The sequence below is a fragment of the Monodon monoceros genome, unplaced genomic scaffold (genome assembly GCF_005190385.1).
Source record: "Monodon monoceros isolate NGI ecotype Baffin Bay Population unplaced genomic scaffold, NGI_Narwhal_1 Super_Scaffold_13, whole genome shotgun sequence".
NCBI classification, from domain to species: domain Eukaryota; kingdom Metazoa; phylum Chordata; class Mammalia; order Artiodactyla; family Monodontidae; genus Monodon; species Monodon monoceros.
Window position 1 is genome coordinate 6,261,624 of NW_021703769.1, and position 23,102 is coordinate 6,284,725.

Sequence of the window (23,102 nt, forward strand, 5' to 3'; positions counted from 1 at the left end):
AGAGAGAGAGAGAGAGAGAGAGAGAGAGAGAGAGAGAGAGAGAGAGAAAGAGATACCTGGCAATCGGGGGAGGCGGGGAGGGGTTGGCACTCGCAAAAATGTCCCTGAAAAGAAAGAATCAGCCTGCAGTGCTCACTGCCTCCATGGGGTAACACTGTGACATCCCTCCTGCAGAACCAGGCATGCGGGACCTTTCCACCTCTGCCCTGCCTCCCTGGTTCCCCTCAGCCCCGCAGGAGCCTGAGGTCACCCAGTGAGAAGGAACCCGAGGTAGGGAACTAGCAGAGAATCCAGCCAGCCCTCCGTCCCTGCAGCAGGAGCCCAGGCCCTGCAAACAAGCTGAGAGAGCACGAGCTTTCGTTTTAAATATAGTAGGAACTTTGGGTATTGCCTGCACTGAACATTAAATTCCTCCATTGAGACTAATTATTACCTGTGAGGGACCAGGAAGTCACAGAGCAGGCCTGAATTTTTATTTAGACTAGAGCTGTGGCCTTTAGCCCTGGCTGTGCTCCAGAACCATCTGGGAGCTTTAAAATTACTGCTGCCCGGGGCCCACCCAGACCTCAAACATCAGCGCCTCTGGGTGTGGTTCCAGGAAGCAGGCATGGGTGAAACACCCAGGCCATTCCGATGTGCATTGGTGGGCAGGGGAGAACACAGCCCCGGGGCAATCTTGATGGGCTGAGAAGTGAGTGAAGTTGTTTTCTGATTACATGAAGCATGTCTTACAGAAGTGATGTACCAGTAACATTCAAATAAGTTAAAAAAAATCCCCAAACCTAAAATTTCCTCCCCCAGAGAGAATCAATGTTAAGATAACCAATGATAATGTTAAGACTGTGATGTGGGACTTCCCTGGTGGCGCAATGGCTAAGAATCCACCTGCCAGTGCAGGGGACGTGGGTTCGAGCCCTGGTCCAGGAAGATCCCACATGCCACGGAGCAGCTAAGCCCCTGCGCCACAACTACTGAAGCCCACACGCTCTAGGGCACGTGTGCTGCAACTAATGAGCCCGCGTGCTGCAACTACTGAAGCCCACGTGCCTAGAGCCTGTGCTCCGCAACAGGAGAAGCCCCCCCGTTCACTGCAACTAGAGAAGGCCTGCGCACAGCAACGAAGACCCAACGCAGCCAAAAAACAACAAAAAAGATGTATATATTTCATGATATTATTGCTTTTAAAAAGTGCAGGGGGGTGGAGTCAAGATGGCAGTGTGGGAAGACACCAAGTTAGCATCTCCCCACAACTAGGGCACCTGCCGGCTGCTGGTGTGGGACCCTGATGCCCAAGGAGACGGGAGGAACCCCCAAGTGAACTGGTAGGACATGGGAGGACTGAGCGGGGAGAAGAAATGGGGGCCAGACAGGATTGGTGCCCCTGAGGCTGGGGAGACCAGGGGAGGCAGGCAGGAGGGCCTCTCCAGGAAGAGCGGGAGGGGAGTGAATGGTGATTACCCCTCCCACTGGGGCCGGGGAGCCTGCTGAGCTCCGGCTGGTAGCCGCCCCGCCAAAGCCCCCTCAAGGCCGCGTGGGTCCCGGGGCAGAGGAGGGAGGCCAGGGAGATCAAGAAAGGCAGGCAGGAGGGGCCCTCCGGGAGGAGAGGGAGAGGAGCAGAGGGCGATTGCCCTGCCTACTAGAGCCCAGGAAGCCTGCTGGGTTCCCAGGTGAGGTCCCCTGCCCTCTGAGACCAGGGGTGGGGGGCACGCCTGGGCCTCTTCTATTCCTTGAGCCTAAGCCCCACCCCCCACAGCCCTCAGGGCCTTTTCCAGCCCTGTGGGTCCTGAGCATAGGCTCTGCCCACCACCCAAACCCGCCCTTGCTTAGGCCCCGCCCTCCACAGCCAAGGCCTTCCCCCCCCCTTTTTTTTCTTTTTCCTTTTTTTTTCTTTTCCCTCATCCTCTTTTTTACTATTGTGGTAGTGATGTACCTTCCAGTTGCTGATTCATGTATATTTTTATTTTTATGTTCTTTCTAATATATCTGTTAGTTTCCTAGTCTAATTTTATTTTTTACTATGATATTGTTCTTTTTTTTCTTTTTTTTTTGCCACCCCATGTGGCTTGGGGGATCTTGATTCATGTACTGGGGGTGGGGCAGAAGTTACTGCGGTGGGAGCTCCAAGTCCAAACCACTGGACTAACAGAGAACCTCAGACCCCAGGAAATATTCATCAGAGTAAAGTCTCACGGAGGTCCTCATCTCAGCACCAAGACCCAGCTCCACCCAACAGCCTACAAACTCCAGTGTTGGAAGCCTCAGGCCAAATAACCAGTAAGACAGGAACACAATCCCACTCATAAAAAATTTAAAAAAAAATTTTTAAATGAGACGGCAAAAAAATATGTCACAGATGAAGGAGCAATGTAAAAACCTACAAGACCAAATAAATGAAGACAAAATAGGCAATCTACCTGAAAAAGAATTCAGAGTAATGAGAGTAAAGATGATCCAGAATCTTGGAAATAGAATGGAGGCACAGATTGAGAAAATATAAGAAATGTTTAACAAAGATCTAGAAGAACTAAAGAACAAACAGAGATGAACAACACAATAACTGAAATGAAAAATACACTAGAAGGAATCAATAACAGAATAACGGAGGCAGAAGAACAAATAAGTGAGCTGGAAGACAAAATGGTGGAAATAACTGCCGAGGAGCAGAATAAAGAAAAAAGAATGAAAAGAATTGAGGACAGTCTCAGAGACCTCTGGGACAACATTAAACACACCAACATTCAAATTATAGGGGTCCCAGAAAAAGAAGAGAAAAAGAAAAAGGCTGGGAAAATATTTGAAGAGATTATAGTGGAAAACTTCCCTAACATGGGAAAGGAAATAGTCACCCAAGTCCAGGAAGCACAGAGAGTCCCATGCAGGATAAACCCTAAGAGAAACAGACCAAGACACATATTAATCAAACTAACAAATGTTAAATTCAAAGAAAAAACATTAAAAGCAGCAAGGGAAACACAAAAAATAACACACAAAGGAATCCCCATAAGGTTATCAGCTGATTTTTCAGCAGAAACTCTGCAGGTCAGAAGGGAGTGGCAGGATATACTTAAAGTGATGAAAGAGAAAAACCTAAAACGATTACTCTACTCAGCAAGGCTCTCATTCAGATTCAGTGGAGAAGTCAAAGGCGTTTTAGACAGACAAAAGCTAACAGAATTCAGCACCACCAAAACAGCTTTACAACAAATGCTAAAGAAACTTCTCTAGGCAGGAAACAAAAGAGAAAAAAAAAGACCCACAAAAACAAACCCAAAACAATTAAGAAAATGGTAATAGGAACATACATATCAATAATAACCTTGAATGTAAATGGATTAAATGCTCCAACCAAAAGACACAGACTGGCTAAATGGACACCAAAACAAGACCCATCTATATGCTGTCTACAAGAGACCCACTTCAGACCTAGGGACACATACAGACTGAAAGTGAAGGAATGGAAAAAGATATTCCATGCAAATGGAAATCAAAAGAAACCTGGAGTAGCAATAATCATATCAGATAAAATAGACTTTAAAATAAAGACTGTTACAAGAGATAAGGAGAGACACTACATCAAGGGATCAATCCAAGAAGAAGATGTAACAATTATAAATGTTTATGCACCCCACAAAGGAGCACCTCAGTACATAAGGCAAATGCTAACAACCATGAAAGGAGAAATCAACAGTAACACAATAAGAGTAGGAAACTTTAACACCCCACTTACACCAATGGACCGATCATCCACACAGAAAATAAATAACAAAACACAAGCTTTAAATGACACAATAGACCAGATATACCTAATTGATATTTATAGAACATTCCATCCAAAAGTGGCAGAATACACTTTCTTCTCAAGTGCACATGCAACATTCTCCAGGGCAGATCACACCTTGGGTCACAAATCAAGCCTCGGAAAATTTAAGAAAATTGAAATCGTATCAAGCATCTTTTCTGAACACAACACTATGAGATTGAAAATAAATTACAGGAAAAAAAAACTATAAAAAGCACAAATACATGGAGGCTAAACAATGCACTACTAAATAACCAAGAGATCACTGAAGAAATCAAAGAAGAAGTAAAAAAATACATAGAAACAAATGACAACAAAAACACGACGACCCAAAGCCTATGGGATGCAGCAGAAGCAATTCTAAGAGGGAAGTTTATAGCAATTCAACCTCACCTCAAGAAGCAAGAAAATCTCAAATAAACAATTTAACCCTACACTTAAAACAACTAGAGAAAGAAGAACAAAGAAAACCCAAAGTCAGTGGAAGGAAAGAAATCATAAAGCTCAGAGAGGAAATAAATGAAATAGAAATGAAAAAAACACTAGCAAAGATCAATAAAACTAAAAGTTTGTTCTTTGAGAAGATAAACAAAATTGATAAACCCTTAGCCAGACTTATCAAGAAAAAAAGGGAGAGGATGCAAATCAATAAAATTAGAAATGAAAAAAGGAGAAGTTACAACGGACACCGCAGAAATACAAAGTATCATAAGAGACTACTACAATCAACTATTTGCCAATAAAATGGACAACCTGGAAGAAATGGACAAATTCTTAGAAAGGTATAACCTTCCAAGACTGAACCAGGAAGAAAGAGAAAATATGAACAGACCAATCACAAGCAATGAAATTGAAATCGTAATTAAAAATCTTCCAACAAACAAAAGTCCTGGACCAGATGGCTTCACAAGTGAATTCTATCAACCATTTAGGGAATAGCTAACACCGATCCTTCTCAAACTCTTCCAAAAAATTGCAGAGGGAGAAACACTCCCAAATTCATTCTATGAAGCCAACATCACCCTGATACCAAAACCAGAAAAAGATATCACAAAAAAAGAAAATTATAGACCAATATCACTGATGAACATAGATGCAAAAATCCTGAACAAAATACTAGCAAACAGAATCCAACAAAACAGTTGAAGGATCATACAGCATGATCAAGTGGGATTTATACCAGGGATGCAAGGATTCTTCAATAACGCAAATCAATCGATGTGATACACCACATTAATGAATTAAGGAATAGAAACCATATGATCATCTCTATAGAGGCAGAAAAAGCTCTTGACAAATTTCAACACCCACTCATGATAAAAACTCTCCAGAAAATGGGCATAGAGGGAACCTATCTCAACATAATAAAGGCCATATATGACAAACCCACAGCAAGCATCATACTCAAAGGTGAAAAACTGAAAGCATTTCCACTAAGATCAGGAACAAGACAAGGATGTCCACTCTTGGCACTCTTATTCAACATAGTTTTGGAAGTCCTAGCCACAGCAATCAGAGAAGGAAAAGAAATAAAAGGAATACAAATTGGAAAAGAAGAAGTAAAATTGTCACTGTTTGCAGATGACATGATACTATACATAGAGAATCCTAAAGATGCCAGCAGAAAACTACTAGAACTAATCAATGAATTTGGTAAGGTTTCAGGACACAAAATTAATGCACAGAAATCTCTGGCATTCCTATATACCAACAATGAAAAATCAGAAAGAGAAATTAAGGAAACGCTCCCATTTACCACTGCAACAAAAAGAATAAAATACCTAGGAATAAACCTGCCTAAGGAGGCGAAAGACTTGTACTCAGAAACCTATAAAATACTGATAAGGGGCTTCCCTAGTGGCGCAGTGGTTAAGAATCCGCCTGCCAATGCAGGGGACCCAGGTTCGATCCTTGGTCTGGGAAGATCCCACATGCCACGGAGCAACTAAGCTCGTGCGCCACAACTACTGAGTCTGCGCTCTAGAGCCTGCGAGCCACAACTACTGAGCCCACATGCCACAATTACTGAAGCCCGCGCACTCTAGGGCCCATGCTCCGCAACAAGAGAAGCCACCGCAATGAGAAGCCCGCGTGCAGCAACGAAGACCCAACCCAGCCAAAAATAAATTTTAAAAAAACACTAATGAATGAAATCAAAGATGACATAAACAGATAGAGAAATATACTATGTTCGTGGATTGGAGGAATCAATATTGTGAAAATGACTATACTACCCAAAGCAATCTACAGATTCAATGCAATCCCTATCAAACTATCAATGGCATTCTTCACAGAATTAGAACAAAAAAGTTTACAATTCGTATGGAAACACAAAAGACCCCAAATAGCCAAGGCAATCTTGAGAAAGAAAAACGTAGTTGGAGGGATCAGGCTCCCCAACCTCAAACTATACCACAAAGCTACGGTAATCAAGACAGTATGGTACTGGCACAAAACAGAAATATAGATCAATGGTACAAGATAGAATGCCCAGAGATAAACCCACGCACATATGGGCACTTAATTTATGACAAAGGAGGAAGAACATACCATGGAGAAAAGACAGCCTCTTCAATAACTGGTGCTGGGAAAACTGGACAGCTACATGTAAAAAATGAAATTAGAACTCTCCCTAACACTGTATACAAAAATAAACTCAAATGGATTAATGTCCTAAATGTAAGGCCAGACACTATAAAACTCTTAGAGGAAAATGTAGACAGAACACTCTATGACATAAATCACAGCAAGATCCTTTTTGACCCACCTCCTAGAGCCATGGAAAGAAAAGCAGAAATAACCAAATGGGACTTAATTAAACTTAAAAACTTTTGCACAGCAAAGGAAGCCATAAACAAGACAAAAAGACAACCCTCACAATGGGAGAACATATTTGCAAATGAAGCAACTGACAAAGGATCAATCTCCAAAATATACAAACAGCTCATGGAGCTAAATATCAGAAAGACAAACAGTCCAGTTAAAAAATGGGTGGAAGACCTAAATAGACTTTTCACCAAGGAAGACATACAGATGGCCAAGAGACACATGGAAAGATTCTCAACGTCACTAATTATTAGAGAAATGCAAATCAAAACTACAATGAGGTATCACCTCACGCCGGTCAAAATGGCCATTATCAAAAAAATCTAAAAACAATAAATGCTGGAAAGAGTGTGGTGAAAAGGGAACCCTCCTGCACTGTTGGTGGGAATGTAAATTGATACAGCCACTATGGAAAACAATATGGAGGTTCCTTACAAAACTAAAAATAGAACTACCATACGACCCAGCAATCCCACTACTGGGCATTTACCCTGAGAAAACCATAATTCAAAAAGAGTCATGTACCACAATGTTCATTGCAACACTCTTTACAATAGCCAGGACATGGAACCAACCTAAATGTCCATCGACAGATGAATGGATAAAGAAGATGTGGCACATATATACAATGGAATATTACTCAGCCATAAAAAGAAATGAAATTGAGTTACTTGTAGTGAGGTGGATGGACCTAGAATCTGTCATACAGAGTGAAATAAGTTAGAAAGAGAAGAGCAAATACCGTATGCTAACACATATATATGGAATCTAAAAAAAAAAAAAAGGTACTGATGAACCTAGTTACAGGGCAGGAATAAAGATGTAGATACAGAGGGTGGACTTGAGGACACGGGGTGGGAGGGTGAAGCTAGGTCAAAGTGAGAGTAGCACTGACATATATACACTACCGAATGTAAACTAGATAGCTGGTGGGAAGCAGCCTCATAGCACAGGGAGATCGGCTTGGTGCTTTGTGACCACCTAGAGGGGTGGGATAGGGAAGGTGGGAGGGAGGCTCTGGAGGGAGGGGATATGGGGACATATGTATGCATATGGCTGATTCACTTTGTTGTACAACAGAACTAATACAGTATTGTGAAGCAATTATACTCCAATAAAGATCTATTAAAAAAAAAAGACTCCATACTCCCACTGCAGGAGAACTAAGATCGCGCCTGCCAAAAAAAAAAACTCCATACTCCCACTGCAGGAGAACTAAGATCGCGCCTGCCAAAATAAAAGTGCTTTGGAAACCGAAAAAAAAAAAAAAAAGTGCAGATATGTGTATGTGTATGTTTGTGTGTATACATATGCGTGGATATAAAGTATCTATTACAAATGAAAAGTAAAAAAGTTTTAAATATTCAGAATTCAAAGAGTAGTAATGTTCTCCTGAGTGGGTCTGGGCTCCCTGGGCACAAAGCTGGTTTCTGAGGGAAGATGTGTCCTTTGGAGTCAGGACTGATGCTCCAGGAGATATCTCAGTGGTAAAGCTGAAATGCAGGGTCTGCGTGACCCTGAGACCCCACGATGGATGGAGAGGTGTGGGAAGAGCAGGGCCACGGCTGAGGCTCACCTTTAGGGCTGGGAGGCACCGGCTTTGGGCAGGCACATCGTACACCTGGCAAGGCAGAGCTGGCAACGAGGTCCGAGCAGGTCTGGGAATTGTGAAGAGGGCCTTGGGGAGAAAAAGAAGAGTTGAGGGAAAGAAACGTCACCGCTGAGTCCACGGGTCATGAGACAGCAAAGGCAGCTCTGACACACTGGGACGTTCTCTGGGCACCTCTAATTGGAGGCCCTTCGCTCTGAGACTGGGAACAGCAGCACGCTGTTGGGGAGGTCCATGGTGGAGGGCAGTCTTCCTCACATGCTGGCCCATAGCTGCCTGCATCAGCCTCACCTGGGAAGCAGGCTGGAATTCAGATTCCTGGGCTCCGTGTCCGTGGTACGGAATTTCTGAGTCTTGATGGAGAAACTGAAAAACTGCTGTATCATCAAGTTTCCCGGGTGATTCTCCTGTTCTCTAGGGATCCCAGGCTGTGATTCGAACGCTGGGTTATTAATGTTTGTCTAATGATGCTAAGGATGCAGCCGTGAATGAGGCAGGCAGGGGGGCTTTACAGGTGCTACCTGGTCCTCCGCTCTGTGCTCCCCTTCACTGCCACAGATTAGTAAACCGGACTTGGTCCCTGCTGGTCTTCGACTGATCTCTCTAGGACAAACTCAGCAATGGTTCCCCATTATGCTCTGAGTTAATTCCGAGCTCCTTGCAGGCCATGACCTGCCCAACCCCAGGGACTATGCATGGTGTGTCCCCAGTTGTCAGCCATCACCTTCCTTCCTCCCTGCCCACCCCCCTCCTTATTGGAACACAGCGGGCTCTCTCCCACCGCAGAGCCTGTCCAAACACGGTTCCACTGCCTACCACTCCCCAATCACCACGGGTCCATTTTATTTATGCAGCTGACTTTGTGGGTCACACTTGCCCAAGAGACAACCTACAGACTACAAGGGGACTTTCCTGTGTTTGGAATTTTAGGTGGGAAGAAGTCAGTTCAAAAATGCCCAGTGTTTCTCGGAAAATGTAGATGGCAATCAGTTAAGGAACCTGTTTTGAGAAACGTGGTTTTGAAAGGTTTGGAGGACAGAAGGAAGCTCCAGTTCGAGAACTAGAGGGTCTAAAAGCAATTTCATCAGGAAATCTAACCTTCTTACTTGAAATACAAAAGATTACCCTCTCTGAATTTAAACCAAAATCAAATACCTTCTTTGTATGGTCATTTTATTATTTTTTTAAGAGAGGCCGGCATGTTATATTAAGGAAGTTGGAATAAAAAGTAAAACAAAGCTCAAGACAGTGGTTACCCTGGGGGGAAGTGGCTGGGAGAGGTGGGAGGGGGCTTCTGGGATGCTAGTTTCGTTCTTTTTCTAGATCCGGATACTAGCGACTGAACTATGTACCCTTAGTATCTATAGGTTAAACTTCAATAAAACAAAATAGATAGCGTCAGCCACAGAGCCAGGTGAACAAGATCAAGGGTAGGCCAAGGGCTCTGCCTTGGGTGTTGTCAGCCCAGGGGTGTAGACAGAGACAGAAACAACAAAGAAACTTTGGTCTCTAGTACTCATCAGGGTGTGACCCTGGATGGGCCTTTCACCTCCCTGGGAATCAATTTCCTCATTTGTAAAGCGAAGAGTTGTTCTAATCTACACGGGTCTCTTCCAGCTAGAAAGACGGAGAATCCCTTATTAGGACAACTTGAGACAGGTGACATATTTCCACCTTCTTGGTTTTTAATTTTTGGCCAACCTTAATCTAGAGATACTCAACCCGGGGAATCTCTGAAATGGGTCCTCCGGGCCGTGTGCCAACCCTGTGAACCGCCCGTCGGAAAATAGCTCAAAGCTAATGGCTGGACATGCTTGGTTTTACCAATGTCCGCTTCTGCTCAGAATGGAATATTTTCTGGGTGGTCTCAGACTCAAGGCTCACCGCTAGATTACCCGAACTTGAAGAAGATGTCTGCCTTTTCTGTGAATCAGGAGATTCTTAACTGATTATCATCTTGCATTCTTCTAGCTCCTTCCTTCTTGTAGTAGAGGAAGAAGCAAAATTATTCAGAATCATCAAAAGATACATCTTGAGGTGAACTTAGAAATGATGGAGCCCCACCCTCTCTTGATACAGAGCAAGAAGGAGAAGTACAGAGGGGTGCTGGGATGTCTCCAATCACCCAGCATAGCTGTAGCTGCCCCAAAAGCCAAGTGAACCTGGACTCCTAATTTCTAAGCCACAGATGGCATCTCTTGCTTTAAAAGACCCCCAAGCACGGAGAAGGCAATAAAAAAGGGAGGCGGGAGGGAGCAAAAATATAGACAGGGCAGCGATGGAGGGAACTTAAGCAGGAGTGAAAGGAAGGAAAGTTCCCCAGGTGTTTTACTGGGGCCACAGCAAGACCTGCTTGAGTGGTGAGGAGTCCCTCGCTTCTAAATTCCCCTCTGGCAGCCGTGGTTTCTGTCCGTGGCCGCAGCCTGCACCAGTGAGAGCTCCACGCTTCATGTCAAGGACAAATGTTACAGCTAATGTCCTGGCCCTTTTCTGAGTTAGGATGGTAAACTCAGCTCTCCTTTCATACCATTGTCAGTCTAGAAGTTGACAGCGAGTCCACAGTTGTGAAGCCTTAGGTTGGATCCGGTCATTTCATTCGTTCCGTAAATGCTTACAGAGCACCTTGCAGGAGCCTGGCACTGTGCTGGGGGTTTGGGATCCCCGGGGAACAGTGGACATTGCAGCTGCTGTCCTTTTTGGGGGCCTTTGATTTTTTGTGTGTGTCTTTTAGTGGCTTTGAAAAGCAACTCAATTAACTTCAGCCCAGGCCACTTGTTGTTCTCAGAGAAGCCAGCACCGAGTCAGCTGCTCAGATGACAGCTGAGTGTGCCAGGCCTAGATCTGGGCCAGTTGTTCCCGAAAAGTGACTTGGGGTCCACCTCACGGATGGATGCTGGAGACTGGGCTGCCTCCTTCTGGTGTCTGCAGCCAGTGCCTACGAGTGGCAGCTGTTCTGTGTAACAGCTGGTTCTCTGCATGGCAGCCCCGGGGAGCTAGGAAATCTGAAGTACTCAAAATCTCTTAAGGAATCAACACCTTGTTTGAAGAAGCTAGTGTGGAGGAGGCCTGCATGGTAGGTGGGATATTGCTCGGGGAGGGGGGGGGGGGGGGGGGGGGGCCAGCACATTCATGGGAGGAGTGGGCCTTCCTGGACACGGACCTCGCCGGGACTTCCATGCAGAGCTGGGCCCGGGTGGGATGTGTCATCTGAGCTGAAAGCAAAGTGCGTGACGGCAGGAAATGCCTGCAGTGACTGAAGACCATATGCAAATCTGTTCTACATTCTTAACACTTCATGAAGGCCAGGGCTTGGGGAAAAACAGTACATTATTTTTCTCTTCTTTTAACTCCTTTCCTTCTTTAAAAAAAACAACAACAGTTTCATTCTGCATTTACTGAGCGCTTCTTTTCCTCTGTTTTTTAAAAATTGTTATTTTTAAAAACTACAGATGTAACACATGCTCTATATAACGCACAAATCAACTTCCTAGTCTCTTTGTTCATCAAATATTTATCAAGTACCCACCCCATGCCAGGCATGGTCCCAGATGCTGGGGACACAGGAGCGAATAAAATAAAGGTCCCTGCTTAATGCCTTCTTTCACTTTCTCCTTAACCAGTTCCACTTCCTAAGCGTAACCACCGTTGGTGTGTATTCTTTTCAATGCACACATACACACACAATTTTTTTTTGAGTTTTTCTTTGTTAGGTTGGTTTTTATTTAAATGGTTCTTTGTCCCCACTTATAAATACCTTATAGGACTGCTTCATCTTTTTTTCACAACTGCATAGTAGCTCATCATAGGGTTATGCCGAAATTTATGTAACAAATACCCCATGAATACACATTTAGGCATCCTGGATTTTTCCCTGTAACAAATAATGCTATAGTGCCTATGGCCTCCTCATCCAGATCTATTTCTGCCTTCTTGTATATTTCTGCAGCTATTCTGAAAGTAAAGTTTCTGGATTGAAAGGAATACAAATTTTAAATCTGATGAGTGATTTCCTGCCTTTGACCCATGGAAATTCAACCCCTCCATTTACCACTAGCCATCTTAGTGTTCCTGGTGTAAAAAAACACCACCATGAATGTTGAGATGCTTTCACACACAGCTTGACTAAGCATTTAGTTTCCTGCAAAGTGTGGGTGTCTTGGCGAGCCAGGAACTGCCAGGGTGCCCAGAGTGTTAATGACAACCAAAGTGGGCGCCAAACACAAGCTCATCCACTCACCCCGGCCATCTGGTTCCCATCTTGTATGTTTGATCTCCTGACGGACACCCATGATTCAAGGGTAGTTAAGCCCCTGGGTGCTACGTACCCCTTGACCTATTTCTTCTGTCCAGAAACAGGCTTACCTGCTTTGGAAAGCTTAGAGTCTTTTCACAGACGATTCTGGCGCTGGCAGGCGGGTCAGGGACCTCATAGACTTGGACGGTGGGAGGCGGAGGCCGCTCCACCCAGCTCCTCATTTGCTCGTACACAGGGCCTGGAGATGAGGGGTTGAGCAGGGTGGGCACTTCATAGGTCTCCTGGGAGCTGGTGGAAGCATCTCCCGGGCCTCTCAGGAAAGGGGGACAGGGTCTGTCGGCAGGGGCCTCCACGAGGATTTCAAGGCGGTTGGCAGGGGCCAGGCCTTGCCTCCCGTGAAGCAAACACTTCCACCAGCCCTTGCTTTCTGGCACATTTTGTTCCAGAATGGTCAGGATGTCTCCTCTGCAGAAAGCCAGCTCATCGGCGCAGTCGGGGTGGTTGTCATAAAGTGCCCTGGCCAAGAGCATCTGGGGGCAGGGGCAAAAGAATTCACGGTCGTTATCATTGCCAATAACCACTGCAGCCATACCACTCGCTTAGCACCCAGTCACAGCTGCTCACTTATCTTGTTTCCTCGACCCCAGAGGCCCTGTCCCTGTTGTTTGCCTGATTTATTTCTACCCATCCTTGGGGAGTGTGGGGCGTGGTCTCAGGTGAAATGTCAGATCCTCCAGGAAGTATTACCTCCACCCTGAGACCAGGTCCAGTCTCTCCCCTCTCACGGTCCTGATTTAATTTATGACCCCCCTAGTTAGAGGGCAGCCTAGCACAGAGTTGGGTTGAAATCCTGACTCTGTGACTTCCTAGCTGTGTGCCCTTGAGTAAATTAGCTACTCTCTTTGGGCCTCAGTTTCCTTGTCTGTAAAATGGGAATAATAGTACCATCTACCTGATGGAGTTATTGTGAGAATTAAATGGGTTGGTAAGTGTAGAAAGCTCATTGAACAGTGCCTGGCATTTGCTAAGCGCTCAGTAATGCTTGGCTGTAAAGTGTCAAGATGATTCTACTGCCCTTTGCCTGGTGGTTGTTTTTCTCCCGACTGGAACTGGAAATTCCATGACTTCCGGGACCAGACCTCACTCAATTTGCTGCTCTCTCCCCAGCATCAAGCATGTACCCAGGCGCATAGGCGAGGCTCCATCAATGTTCATTTATTCACGTGCAATGAAACAAAGACACAGGGGGTAAGTGACTAGTCTATACAGCCAGGATCAAAACACGGGCAGTCTCCTAATTCTCAGACCCATGCTCTTTTTGTAAGCCACACAGTCCTCCAAAAAACGCAAAACCACCTGTTGTAACGACAGCAATGGTAAAACCCCTTCTCACTGGAATTTTCTGCTGTCAATAAAAGAATGCAATTTGTTTCTGTGGGTTTTAAAGTAATCGCCTCCTTCCCTTATTATATCAGAGTGCATTACAGAAAAATTAGGAAACGTAGAGAAGCAAAAAGAAGAAAGTGAAAATTACCTACAATCCCACCACTCAGAGGTAACTGTTTACAGCATTTTGGTATTCATCTTTCCGGCTGCCTTTTTAAAAAATCAAATTTAGTTAATTATACTTTTTATACCCACTAGTCCCTAATATATACAGTTTATAAATAAAGCAGAAACGACCAATCCTCCCATTACATTGGTTGAGAACTGATGCAGTTCTTTTTTTGCATAATAATGTTTTCTTTTTCTGTCACAAAAATGGAATTGGATGGCCAACTGCTGAAAAATACCATCTTAAACCCACAATCAGGTCTGTGGATTTGGGGAAACACATGCATGTATATCTGAGAAGACTAAGTAGAATCAAATCCTCCTTGCAGGCGAATAGGCACTGAAAATACTCCACAAAATCTACAGCAGCTGAGATCCTAGGAGATCATGCACATTTTTGTACATGAGCCTTTTTTTCCTTGCTACAAAAGCGATGAAAGTTCATAAAAGAAAGAATACAAAATGATGATAAGAAAATAGAAAAAACCAAAAGCACCTACAGTGCCACCAACCACAGGTCACTACTGTTACTTCTTTGGTTGTGTCTTTCCAGACCTTTTCTTGAACCTACATGTTCATATACATACTTAGAGTAACAATTATATTTTAACCTAGGGGCAGGACAGGAATAAAGATGCAGACGTAGAGAATGGACTTGAGGACACGGGGAGGGGGAAGGGTAAGCTGGGACGAAGTGAGAGAGTGGCATGGACATATATACACGACCAAATGTAAAATAGATAACTAGGGGGAAGCAGCCGCATAGCACAGGGAGATCAGCTCGGTGCTTTGTGTCCACCTAGAGGGGTGGGATAGGGAGGGTGGGAGGGAGATGCAAGAGGGAGGAGATATGGGAATATATGTATGCATACAGCTGATTCACTTTGTTATACAGCAGCAACTAACACATCACTGTAAAGCAATTACACTCCAATAAAGATGTTTAAAAAAACATAATAAGAATCTATGATACATCCAGTTTTATAATCTGCTTTTCCCCACTTAAAAATAGATTGTGAAAATCTTCCTCGGCCTATAAACAGTTTTCTTCACTATCCTTTTAAACAGCAGAATGGTTTTCCATTGTATGAATGACCCATACTTGAACTTCCTGATCTGGGGACATTTTAGCTAATTCCAGTTTTTAGCGATTACAAACAATGCTGAAATGATTACCTTGATAGCCAACCATCTGCAACTCCCCGTTATTTCCACAGACACATTTGTCGGAGGGGAGTTGCAGGTGGAAATCATTGGGGTTCCCCCTTCCAGGCTGCTCACGGCCCTCCAGCGAGGTCTGAGTCATTTCCACATCTGCCCACCCTGACCCTTGAATGAAACTGCCCATTTCCTTGCACCCTAACATACCCTGTGCATTAGCTCTTGGTTGGATGGCGCATTCGTTTTAAAATCTTTGTCAAGAAAACTTGAAATGTTTTTGCAGTTTGGGAAGGGCGTTACCTCCCTGGGGCATCTCCACTGTTAACTCATTTTTCAAAGAAGGAAGAAGGGCCTGAAGCGTTACGGGCTGGTGTGCAGTGAGGGTCATTGCTGCCTGCGGAGATTTTCTCTTTCATCCATGGCGAACCACAGATCCTCAGCTAGAGGGATGGTATGAAGCCTTACTTGTCTGAGGTTGAGTGAGTTTATGAGGTTCAACTGGAAAGCAAAGAGCTGAGTTAGAGCTAACAGCCAGGGATCCTGGGAAGCATCTCCTCGGGCCAGCCCTGTGCTCCTTCACGAATTCTGCCAATGTTTACTGAGTATTTACCAGCACTGTTCCCAGTGCTGGACTTTCCAGGGACACAAATTTTGATCGTGTTATTCCTCACCCTACGGCCCTTCGACGGCTCCCCAGCACCCTTTGGATGAAGCCCCAACTCTGCTAAAACTTCCAGGCCCCTGCTCTCCTGTCCAGCCTCATGGCGTCACTTCCTCACCAGCCACTCAGGAGCGCCACCCTTTTGGGGGTCCTCGAATCCTTCACACAAGCTGTTCCCTCTACCCAAAACAGCACCTTGCCCCCCTGCTCCCCGTGAAACCCCTCTTATCCTTTCAGATTAAAGTGTCCTTTCCTTGAAAGATGATGCCCCGTTACCCATATTCCTCCAGACTAAGCTAGCTCTCCCCATTTTTTTTTCTTAACACCTTTCCATATCAGGATTTATGACCCTTGTATTTAATTCATTAAGCGGGCGATCATCTATTTGGTATCTGTCTCCCTGCAGAGCATAACGTCCAGGAGAGCAGGGACCACACTTTCCTGCTCTTACTGTATCCCCAGATTCCAGCACACAGTAGGTGCTCACTGGCTACTTGGTTAGTTAATGGGTGGTTAAGGATGAGTGATGCGATGCCTTAGGTTCAAGTCTTTGGAAGGTAAAGAGACACACAGCACTAAGGTGAGAGCTCCTATTTCTGTCTAAGAAGAAGGAAGCTCTCTGACTCTCTGGCCACTCTTTTTGATGGCTTTCAGTAAGAATGACCCCTGAGATGTCCAGAAGACGGACCTCGAGGCCTGGCTAGTCTGCCCACTCTAGTACTGTCCCTTCAATGTGCTGTGACTTGGTTTCACATGAATATGGGTGCTCAGCTTTGGAGAATCGAGCAGAGATGAAGCATTTAGAGGGAAGGGAGGTTTCGAATCTTATAAAGCGTATTTATTAAAGGTCCTGACTTAGTAAAGTTACTTGCTACCTTGTGGATTTTTTTTTTCCAGTTAAAGAAGCCAGTAACTTCTGTTCAGTAAGAAAAGATAACCTGAAATATTAATGGTTTATTATCTTGTTGGCTGGATTTTAACCAGGTTTGTGTCTAGCCCTGCAATCCTATCCCAATATTCCTGTATTGAATTGTCTCCAGATACCTAGATCCTCAAATGCTGTTTTAACTTTTTTTCTGGTTCCTTCATTAATTACTCAGTTTAATAAAATCTTTGACATGAGTTCATTTTATATTCGCATGAGAGTCATGATTTTACCTTTATGAAAATGATACTTTAACTGTCCACACTGGGAAGAAATGGGAAAACAAAACACAATCTCCAACCCATCATCACAATTCCCATGAAATACATCTAACATAGTCTGAAAAGAAAAAGCCCATCATCTGAAACGTGCTTCCACTTGTCTAGAAATAAGATAGTGTGTATCTTTAGACAGAGCAGTTGCTTCAACATGGCAGTTGCTTTGAAGTGCCCAGATTGGCATCAGCTTAGTCAGTGGATTTGCCTGTTGCAAAAGGCGGGGATGCTTGTCCAGAGAACAATGGGCTTGTGTGATCACTCACCCCATCGGGCACCCACAGCTGTGTCCAAAATGGAGACACAGTTTACTTTGCACTTACAGCCTGAAGCCTTCAGAGCAGCAGCCAGCATCTTAAAGGATGTAAAGTCCCAGCAAAGGAAAATCCTAAATATGTTGCTATAACATGATTCCCTTCAGAATAGTATTTCATTATAATTGGTCCAGAGACATCTCCTGCAGTCAATTAATGTCTTAGAGTTTTAATAACAAAGACTATCAAAATTTGTGTCATAAAAGAATTTTTAAAATGTGAGAAATCTTGGGGAGTTCCTCTCCCAGAAAAGGTAGGTAACAGTGGACTATATTGAATGGGGACTTGTGTTGGGGGCACTGAAGCCATTATGTCACTTAATTTTCAACTGCCTCAGAGGTAGGTTTTCTTATTCCCATCTTACAGATGAGGAAACGGAGGGTCAGAGAGGTCAAATGACTTGTCCGAGGTCACGTGGCCTCTAAGCCTTCTCCTCACATCCGTTATTGCATGCTTCCCCTTACAATTCAGTCTCTAGACACCAGCCAGAATGATATTTGGTATATTTGTCTTTCTCTGTCTGGCTTACTTCACTTGGTATGATAATCTCTAGGTCCATCCGTGTTGCTGCAAATGGCATTATTTCATTCTTTTTATGGCTCTGAGTAATATTCCACTATATAATATACATGCACCACATCTTCTTTATCCATTCCTCTGTCGATGGACACTTAGGGTGCTTCCATGTCTTGGCTATTGTAAATAGTGCTGCAGTGAACATTGGGGTGCATGTATCTTTTTAAAGTATGGTTTTCTCCAGATATATGCCCAGGAGTGGGATTGATGGATCACATGGTAGCACTATTTTTAGTTTTTTGAGGAACCTACATACTGTTTTCCATAGTGACCACACCAATTTACATTCCCACCAGCAGTGTAGGAGGGTTCCCTTTTCTCCACACCCTCTCCAGCATTTATTATCTGTAGGCTTTTGGATGATGGCCATTCTGACCAGTGTGAAGTGATACCTCATTGTAGTTTTGATTTATAGAATGGTGTTTTATACACATAAATCGGACTTTTGGTCTCTTGTTTAAAAATGTCCAGTTGCTTAGAACCCCATTTAGAACAAAACCTAAACTCCCTACCAGATTGCCCTGCCTGATCGGCTTCCCGAGCTGCTACTCCTCCCGTTAATTTCCCTCCAGCTGCATCGTTTTCTTACTTTCCTGCGATGCAGTAAGCTTGCTTCCAGCTCAGGACCTTTGCCCGTGCTAGTCCTCCTGCCCTGAACGCTCTTCTGCCAGATCTTTGCACGAATGACTCATCCTCCTTCAGATCTCAGCTCGAGTCACCTCCTGAAGAGAATGTCCCTGACCACACACTGGAGGCTGGGCTCCTCCACGTGCATCCACGGGACTTGGAGGTGATGACCCTCTAGGCATGTTCAAGAAACAGTCCGGTCGGGGCAACCCAGGCTTTTATGGACAGGCTGGCCGTGTGGGGAGAACAATAGCAGCCACAGCAAACAGGCATCGTGAACCCAATACCCCGGCACTGCGCTGAACACTTTACAGACAACAGATGGAAGGGACTGACGAGGACGGCAAAGCATCCTGATAACAACTGCAATTGTCACTGAGGCCACTCCCAAGTTATTTTTTAACAGGGTGATAATTTGGAAACATTCGTGTAGATATTTAAGAGATGAAAGAGGGCATATGTGTATATTTTTATTCTCTTTGGGCACAAAGACAGTTAGGGGGGCTTCCCTGGTGAAGCAGTGGTTGAGAGTCCGCTTGCCGATGCAGGGGACGTGGGTTCGTGCCCCGGTCCGGGAAGATCCCACATGCCGCGGAGCGGCTGGGCCCGTGAGCCATGGCCGCTGAGCCTGCGCGTCCGGAGCCTGTGCTCCGCAACGGGAGAGGCCACAACAGTGAGAGGCCCGCGTACCGCAAAAAAAAAAAAAAAAAAAGACAGTTAGGTTCTAGGTACAACGGAAGAAACCTTCTTAACCAATTTCCAAAAAGGACATTTCCCCCAAATGCCCATCTTCGTACAACAGTTGGGAGAAGGGAAAGGAGACTAGGGAAACGAAGGCAAACAACAGATTCCCTCTCTGGGGAGACGTTCACACAATGGCCAGATGCAATGTGCTAATCTATACTGAATCAGCAATGAGTCATGGGAGTAATTAGCTAGCTTCATTCATTCATTCATTCAATCATTCATACATCAAGATTGCATTGAGCGTCGATTATATGCCCAGCACTCTGCTAGAGATACAGTGGTGAACAGTTCCTGATCTCACGCCGGTGTACGTCCTAGCAGAGGAGACACATTCCAGTCACATCAGAAATAAACGTAGGGTTTCTACTTCTCTTAAGTGCAATGAAGGAAGATATAGACATTTATGAGGAATTATGAGTGCAGTTGGGAAGTGGGGATGGATGAGGGCTTAGGGAATGTTCCCTTGAGAAACGGGCCATGGAAGTTGCAATCTGGGAGTGAGTAGAAGTTAGTCAGATCAAGAAAGGGGGAAAAATCATCCAGGCAGAGGAAGAAAAGTGGGTGAGGGAGGGAGGGAGTGAATTTGTGTGTCTATGCGAAGTGCATTGTGAGTCGGGGAAACTGAAAGATGACCAGGTTGTCTGGAGAGAAGTAAACAAAAACCTGGGGCTTGGTTTCCATATTGGTTGATGTTTATCTCTGATTGCTGGGTGGAAAGGGGATTCCACGGAGCCAGTGTGAAGCCAAAGCCAGTGATCCAGTCCAGGCGGGAGATGCCTGAGGCTCAGATGAGGGTGGCAGTTGGCTCTAGGAGCGCTGCCAAGAGGAGTTGGCGAGGGATTGCGGGCAACCCTGAGGTGAGTCTTGAAAGAAGGGCAGGATTGTAACTGCCAGAGAAGGGAAGAGAGGCGCGCTGTGGACCAAGGGAAGTAAGATGCAGGGAGACAGGTTTGGTTCTCATACTTTGTCTTCTGCAGTGATGCGAAGAGCCAGCAGCTACAGTTCTAAGCAGAACCACATTAGATGAGCCTGTAGAAATGCCACCTGCTGAAGCCTCTTTTTGGGCTTCTGCATCATTCCCACTGCCAGGATGGTCATCCCCTCTCTGGGCCGGGAGGGTGGGCACAGGTCCTCAGTGACTGCCCCATGCTGGCTCTCCAAGAGCCTGGCTTGCCTTCCTGCTTTACTTTCCACTTTTCTTCAGTTCACTTGAAAGAGCAAAGCTGCAGAAACTCAGTGTTCGAGCTGGATGGGGTGGGGGTGGGGGGCTCACTTGCTGTGTTGGCCTCATTTTAGAGCTTTATGGTGCCCGAGACTAGGAGAGGTTAAGGTCACACAGCAGCAGTCAGTAGAGTGGGGATTCAAAATCGAGTCTGTCGGACTCTGAAGCCTGCTGTTGTCAATTCAGTGCACAGCCTCCCCAAGTCCAAGTCATTTCCTACTCTAACCTGCTAAAGTCTAGATGCATGTAAACTTAGAAGGAGCTGGGTTAGTGACATCTATGGGCAGGAGAGGCAAACCCAGATGGTCATAGGAGCCGGGCAAGCAGTATTATGTCAGGGAGGCAGGCCAGGTGTCAGACGTTTGGGAGTGGTGGAGACTGCGGCACGCTCAGGCAGATTTCAAAAGATGACTACTTGGGCCAAATGAAGTACTCTGCGGCTGAGTCCTGCCCACTGCTGGGCTCTTAGAGGCCCCACACTGGTTTCCTTTGCAAACTGGAAGTTAACAAGCGGGGGCTGGAGCATTTCTGCCCAGTGCAGGACTCCTCTAATGGGCAATCTGTTCTGAAGCACCCCGTCACCACCACCCCCATTATGTTATCCAAGACTGTGTGCAAAATGCTCACAGTCTGAGGCTCTCTCTACCCTCCCCTGCTTGCTCCCCTCTTTCCTTTCACAAGGGTCAGATCAGCATCACAACCCAATCCTGCTTCTTCCACGCTTTATCCTCCACAAGTGTTCCCCCCACCCCCAGACTCTTGTATTCTTGAAATGACAGAGTTAGTGGCCAGGGGATAGGAGAGTAGAGATCCTGGAATGTTTTCCATTAAAGTAGCCAGAAAATCTTCATTTCCTTGGGAAGGTAAATCATACCACAGGGTCACCAGCTCACAGCAGGAAGCAGTAAATAAATAAGTGTCCCAGACAGGAAGAGATAGAGATCATAAATATGGAAGGAACCCTGAGCAGAAAGCCGTTGCTGGGTCCCTGCTCTGTACGACATCGTGGAACCCCATTAACAAGACGGGCATTCTTCTTCTACTAAAATCCTTCTTTGAAAAGCATCCATGTTTAGCATTTTAGCTTCCTTCTCACAGATTCCATGACTTACTTCCAAGAATTCTTGGAAGTAGTAGTTAGTTTTAGGGGAAGGTGATGGAATGATTGATACTCCCCCTCTGAGGGCTATGAGAGAGAATAGTTATACATAAGCCACAATTTTTTAAAAATGCATGCACTGTAAATATTTCAAATCCTGTGATGTATGGGAAATGTGAACCCCTGAAGTTCATGAAGGTTTTCCCTGGATGTAGGAACTTTTCCTTTGAGATCAATGAGATATTCTCTAATACATCTTTTATGAGGCTGCTGAGCCCAGACTCAGAACATAGGAGTAAATGCAGAACGGAGAAAGCTCTTTGATCATCTTTAAAGACAAAGGTCTCTCCTTCAATGTACTTGGAAGTATTTCATATTATATAAATACATAGATAGGCTTAGAAAGATCAAAGCAGAGAGAATGGTGCTATCTGTTGGCTCGTGAATGTTTACTTTCCATCATATTTTAAAGCGCATTACGTTAAACAAAATCGAGAGAAGAGAGAGAGAAAGAAAATTTCTAAGAGCATGAGAAAAATCCCCTCACCACCTCCATTTTCCCTTTCCCACCCACATTCTCCAAAAAGGGAAGAAAGACAGAGGAAGGGGGACAACCCTGAGGAAGAAACAAAGTATCCACATGACAGTTTTTAATGAGAGATGTGGATGGGTGACAGCATTCTGCAAGGCAATCTGGGGAGAGATAAGGAGGGCTCAATAGGCTTTAAGGAGTCACAGCAAGGGCTGTCTGGGAAGGCTCCCCACTTACAACGCAGGCTTCTTACACACTGTATGTGTCAACTGATGTTAAGTTCCCATAATTAATCAAAGAGAAAAAAAATCCTGTCTAACCTTTCGGATGCATATTGAGTCACGTTTGTATTGTTGTTCTCTATGTAGCCAATGCCTCATTAATAAGGGTTGCTCACAGCTTTTCAACTCTGTTCCAGGCACTGGGGTAAGTAATTAGCATTGACTATCTCACTTGATAGTCACAATCCCATAAAGCAGGGACTGTTACTAATGTCCCATTTAAGAGATGAAAAGTTAAGGCGCAGAGAGGGTGAGTGAGTTAGCCCAAGGTTGCTCGGAGGGCAGCGAATAGAACCAAGACAGGCAGTTCTGACCCTGGAGTCTGCCCTTTTAGCCTACAAATCATGGTGCTTAGCATGCTATCCTTCGTGAGATGGCATGTGCATTTCGATGGATGAGCAAATGACAAAGTGTGCCTCTGGAGAGAGGCATGGTAAGCTGATAAAAACATTTTTATCTCAGTCGGGTAAGTTGTATGGTTAGAGGATCAGAATTAGATTCTCCATTAAGAATTTGGGAAATGGCTTCAATGTAATTACTGGTAAATAATGACACATTTGTGTAATGGAATACTATACAGCCATTAGAAATAATGGGGTAGAGTTTAAATGAGCCGAAGTGGAACATTCTCTAAAATAG

General features: G+C 44.9%; 1 protein-coding gene across 3 annotated transcripts in view; it reads right to left on the reverse strand.

Moving 5' to 3' along the window:
* Positions 1-23,102, reverse strand: part of CASS4 (Cas scaffold protein family member 4) — a 47,333-nt gene that overhangs the window by 9,991 nt on the left and 14,240 nt on the right. For 2 of the 3 annotated variants that reach the window (XM_029221976.1, XM_029221975.1), the window contains 2 exons: positions 12,597-13,019; positions 8,202-8,303 (listed from right to left, as the gene is read on the reverse strand). In XM_029221976.1, coding sequence (XP_029077809.1) covers positions 8,202-8,303; positions 12,597-13,019 — 525 coding nt within the window. Of the gene's footprint in view, positions 1-8,201; positions 8,304-12,596; positions 13,080-23,102 lie in introns of those variants that run through there. The other variant, XM_029221974.1, reaches the window with a different exon arrangement.